The sequence below is a fragment of the Theobroma umbraticum genome, unplaced genomic scaffold, assembly GCF_002168275.2.
Source record: "Theobroma umbraticum cultivar Fairchild unplaced genomic scaffold, ASM216827v3 scaffold_147.0, whole genome shotgun sequence".
In the NCBI taxonomy this organism is placed as follows: domain Eukaryota; kingdom Viridiplantae; phylum Streptophyta; class Magnoliopsida; order Malvales; family Malvaceae; genus Theobroma; species Theobroma umbraticum.
In genome coordinates this window covers 1,408,952-1,413,867 of record NW_018397259.1, presented here as the reverse complement: position 1 = coordinate 1,413,867, position 4,916 = coordinate 1,408,952, and the positions used below count along the sequence as shown (strand labels likewise).

The 4,916-nt window shown below is 36.1% G+C and overlaps 1 protein-coding gene and 1 pseudogene across 1 annotated transcript; both read left to right on the top strand.

The window, feature by feature from the left end:
* Positions 1–1,509, top strand: LOC110414779 (chalcone synthase pseudogene; annotated as a pseudogene).
* Positions 1,510–3,297: 1,788 nt separating this feature from the next.
* Positions 3,298–4,915, top strand: LOC110414775 (protein EXPORTIN 1A-like; the record flags this gene model as incomplete). The annotated part of the gene is made up of 4 exons (XM_089783287.1): positions 3,298–3,386; positions 3,922–3,988; positions 4,486–4,596; positions 4,820–4,915. Coding segments are annotated over exons 1-4 (363 nt in total), but the record flags the coding sequence as incomplete, so codon positions are not given.
* Position 4,916: the final 1 nt, after the last annotated feature.

Here is a 4,916-nt window from a genome sequence, read left to right as displayed (position 1 = left end):
ATGGCTTTTCCTGAGAATCTTGGAAGGAGAAAACCAGCGCAACGCCTGGCAACAATTCTTTCTATTGGCAAAGCGACTCCCGCTCATTGTATCTCTCAAACTGATTATCTTGATTATTATTTTAGAGTCACTAAAAATAAACATATGACCCAATTAAAAGAAAAATTCAAACATATATGTAAGTATATAGTTGATGAATTTGATTAAAGAATAAGTTGATAAAGTTTAATCATATATGTATATATTAACATTAGCGTTAATCATCGAAAAATTAATCATTAAATTTTCATTCATGTTAAAAAAAATTGTAAAAAAAAAAATAAACGCATTTTTCAATTTTTCATTATAAATTATGACTACAGCTTTTAAGTATAAAGCTATGTAAGGATTACTACGCATATCTGATTTCTACAAGCAAAATTCTTTTTGCAATTTGATTTTCCTTATTGAGTAAATGTTGTTATATTATGATGGTTATTTATAAACCAAACAGGTGAGAAATCAATGATAAGCAAACGCCACTTTGTCCTCACTGAAGAAATTATTAATAAGAATCCCAACATCAGCACCTACAGCAGCCCGTCTATTGACATACGTCAACAAATTCTTGCCGCTGAAGTACCCAAACTGGCCATGGAAGCAGCATCAAAAGCGATCCAGGAGTGGAGGCAACCAAAATCTCAGATCACACACCTCATATTTTCTGCAGTTTCGGGTAAGGAAATGCCTGGAGCAGATTATCGTCTTGCAAAGCTGCTTGGCCTACCATCAGTCAAGAGAGTGATGATGTACTTCCAAGGCTGCTTTGCTGGCGGTACCATCCTCCGAATTGCCAAGGACATCGCTGAAAACAATGCTGGTGCACGAGTTCTTGTCCTCAGCTCTGACATTACGCTTCCTACTTTTCGTGCACCCAATGAACATGGCATACCTTCGCTCATTAGCAATGCGATTATGGGTGATGGTGCAGCGGCTATGATTATTGGTGCTGATCCTAATGTCTTGAAGGAAAGACCGCTCTTTCAAATTGTTGCCTCGACGGAGAATATTATTCCTGACTCGGAGGGTGCGATTAAAGGACATATGCATGAAGCAGGCCTTAGTATTCACTTGTCAAGGGATGTTCCAAAATTGATAGCTAATAACATTGACAAGTGCTTGGCGGAAGCATTAAGTCCAATAAGCATCAATGATTGGAACTCATTCTTTTGGATAGTTCATCCATTAGGGAATGCAGTTCTCGACCAGATTGAAATCAAACTTGGGCTGAAAAAGGAAAAACTTATAGAAACTCGACATGTGCTTCGCGAATTTGGGAACGTGAGTTCTGCAACTGTGTTCTTTATTCTGGATGAGATGAGAAGGAGGTCCATGGAGGTAGGAAAGGCCACCACGGGCGAAGGGCTACAGTGGGGTATTTTGTTTGGATTAGGGGCTAGTATCACAGTTGAAACAGTTGTGCTCCGGAGCTTCCCTACAAATACACAACTAATTCAAGGGAAGGAATAAGGGGTGCTATGATATGCTGGTAAGTAATAAGCCTTTCTATCAGGTGGTCCATGGTAACTGGCAACCTTTACTTGATCACTGTAATAAAAGAGGTTGAAATGTTTCAAGCTCATCATTTGTGGTTTTAAAAACAACATGTATTTGCATCATATATGAACTATAAGCCTCATATTTTACATTATAAATATTCTTTCCAACACTTGCCATCGTTTTCACCTGACAAAAAGGCCATCGGTTCAGATGGACGGCCGAACTGGAAATAGCACATTAATTTAATTGATTTGCAAGCAGCACAAGCCAAAGTGCAAAACGCTAAAAAAATAATAATTAAAATTTTATTTGGTTGATACTTTTGATAATTGGTTAGGCTATTATTTTTATTTTTTAAAAAAAGTTTTTTTAAAAAAATTAATTAAAAATAAATAAATGACTAAAATACAGTAATGTAATTAAGAAAAAAAGAATAGCTCATTCCATTATAGAGCGTAAAAGCATCCTCACAAATCTGTCAAAATGGAACAAGACAAACGATGCAGTATTGGCTCTTGCTTCCTAAAGAATTTTCCAGCCAAACTCTTCTACCACTTTATATTGACTGGGCTCTTCAAGTAGGATGATATTACCAAAGGAAGCTAGACACATCCTTGCATATCAGATGGCATCCCAGTGTTAAGCCCCGTTGCTTAAACTACAGCCAATAAGCCAAATGCACAACATGTTCAACAGAGCACAGTCATACCCGTGTGTCAGGCTTGGATTCTGATCCACAACTTTGAGCTAAGAGAATAACCTTGGCTTACTATAAAACTTACGAATTCAGAACTGCTTCTCAAATAGCAAAGCCTTCTGCCTTCACTCTATTTCTTACAGGATAAACAAAGCATTCGCCTTTCTACCTCAAAAGAGTTGCACCCACATCCTGGGAAAAGAATGACAAAGTGGGAACCTGTACAACCCCACTCCACGCATATCCTAAGCCATGCCCGATAAATGAAGCAAGCCTCAAAACAAAATATATGGAAGGGGTGAGACTAAGCAGAGTTTTTCACAGATATCAATATATCATGCTCCAATTCAAACAGTCTCAGGCACTTTTATCAGGATGTAATAAGAACTGTGCTAAACAGTTTGCAGGTATTTATTATTTTCATATGAAGCATGTTCATCATTTCTTTTATTGACTTTTAAAGAGCACAATGCACCTAGCTAAACAGTCTCATGTTTCCTTGCAGACTTCATATGTCTGATGGTGAACATGCTATGGTTATAATTTAACGCTTATTGGGATTTAGTGAGACTTAGAAGGAATCTTTCTAATTTGCAGACAAATACTAGTGTGGCCAGTTCTCTTGGAACATATTTCTTAACCCAAATTTCATTGATCTTTCTGGACATGCTTAATGTATACAGGTAAAGTTTCTGGTTTTGTATTTCCAAATTCAAGTTTGAGCATTGAAATGCAATATTAACTTTTGTCTTTGCTAATATGCGTAATTTATGGTGCTGTAATATATTGAACAGAATGTACAGTGAGCTTATATCGAATAGTATTGCAGGAGGAGGACCCTTTGCTTCAAAAACTTCCTATGTGAAACTTCCACGGTAAGGCCAATCTTTGCAGACATGCTTTTGTCTTTTTGGTTCAACCAAAAATTTCTTTTTTGGCGAATGTGGTTTATGAAGCAGAGCTCTTGAGAGGGAGACTCTTAAGCTTATTGAGAGTTTGAGACATTTTTGGACAAGGCAGAAGATCAACCACAAATCGGGAAACAATTTGTCCCTCCAATGATGGATCCAGTTCTTGGTGATTATGGTAGGAATTTGCCTGATGATAGAGAATCTGAAGTTTTGTCACTTTTTGCTACAATAATAAACAAGTATGGTAACCAATGCATACAGTCTTCCATTTAGATGATATAATGTCTAAAATTACCCAACAACTTGTTGAATAATTGAAGATCTTCTTGATTATTTAGATATTGAGGGTAGGATGGTTTTGTTGACAAGTGCTTATTGTACCAGAGAATCATTTATGTCTATTGTTGATAATTTTTCTAAGGCCCAGCCAAAAAGATATGGGAAGCCTGTGTTGTCTTTGCACATTAATCTTCCCAGACTGATGATTCTGCTGCCAAAAGAGCTATCTTTTCTTATTCCCTTATAAATGCAAATGGTTTTACGACATTGGTGCTTTATTCCCATATGCTCTGAGCAAAGCTTGACTTGTTACTAAATTGTTAATGTGCGGCATGCTTATTGTGCCTAAAACATAATAGTAGCATTTGCCTTCTGTTTATCGTACTGGTACTTGCTGAAGTGATGTCATTTCTCTTTAGTTCTTTTCCTTTTTGTTGTTACTTTTGATATCAAATCTTTGCATTTCTTATTGATCCTGTTTTTCCATGCATGAAGGTATAAAGCTGCAATGATAGATGATGTTCCCCGTATATTTGAAGCTGTTTTCCAGTGCACACTGGAGGTTAGTCTTTTATCTATATATATTTATTTTACGTGTGTATTTTTTGAAGGAGAATAGCTTGTAAGGGATGGGGTGATTAGGGTTGTTGTCTAAACCCTCTGTTAAGGATGTGGCATAACAGGCAAAAGCCCTTAGCTTGAATTGGAAGTCTGACATTGTGTAATAAGAGTCATGAGAGTTAATCAGCACATGCATGGCACGAATGACTTGAAAATGTCGGTTACACATTAGTGAATACAATGAAGGTCCCCCCAAAGTTATTATTCTGTTAATTTTTTTTTATGGATTTATGGATTATTCTCTCGTTTCCTTAACATTTTATAAAATCTGGATTCACACTATGTGATATAGCTGATAGATAACGTGCAATAACTGTGTTATTTGATAATATTGTTATTGAAAGTCTGATGCTGCTTTGCAGATGGCCAGGATTAGAGATGTTGTAGTTTACTTTCTTAAGTTTCTTTGCAATAATTTCTTGTTGCGATGCCTTGCAGATGATAACCAAAAATTTTGAAGATTATCCAGAACATCGCCCCAGGTTCTTTTCCTTGCTTCGTGCCATTGCTACTCATTGTTTTCCTGCACTTATTCGGTTGTCAAGTCAGGTTGGTGTTGAGTTTCTTCTTTTTACTGATCTATTAAAGCTGTCCTTTAATTAAAAATATAAATTATATCTTTAAATTTCATTTTTGGTTGAAGATTTTACTTTTTCAACTAATAAGAGATTATCTAATGTCAGTTATTATTATTAGTATTATTATTTGGGTATTGGAAAGAATCGAGGCAATCATTGTCTTTTTCTAATATTTTGTCATCCATCTGCATCAGCAACTAAAGCTAGTTATGGATTCAATCATTTGGGCATTCCGGTATACAGAGAGGAATATAGCAGAAACTGGTCTAAATCTTCTATTGGAGATGCTGA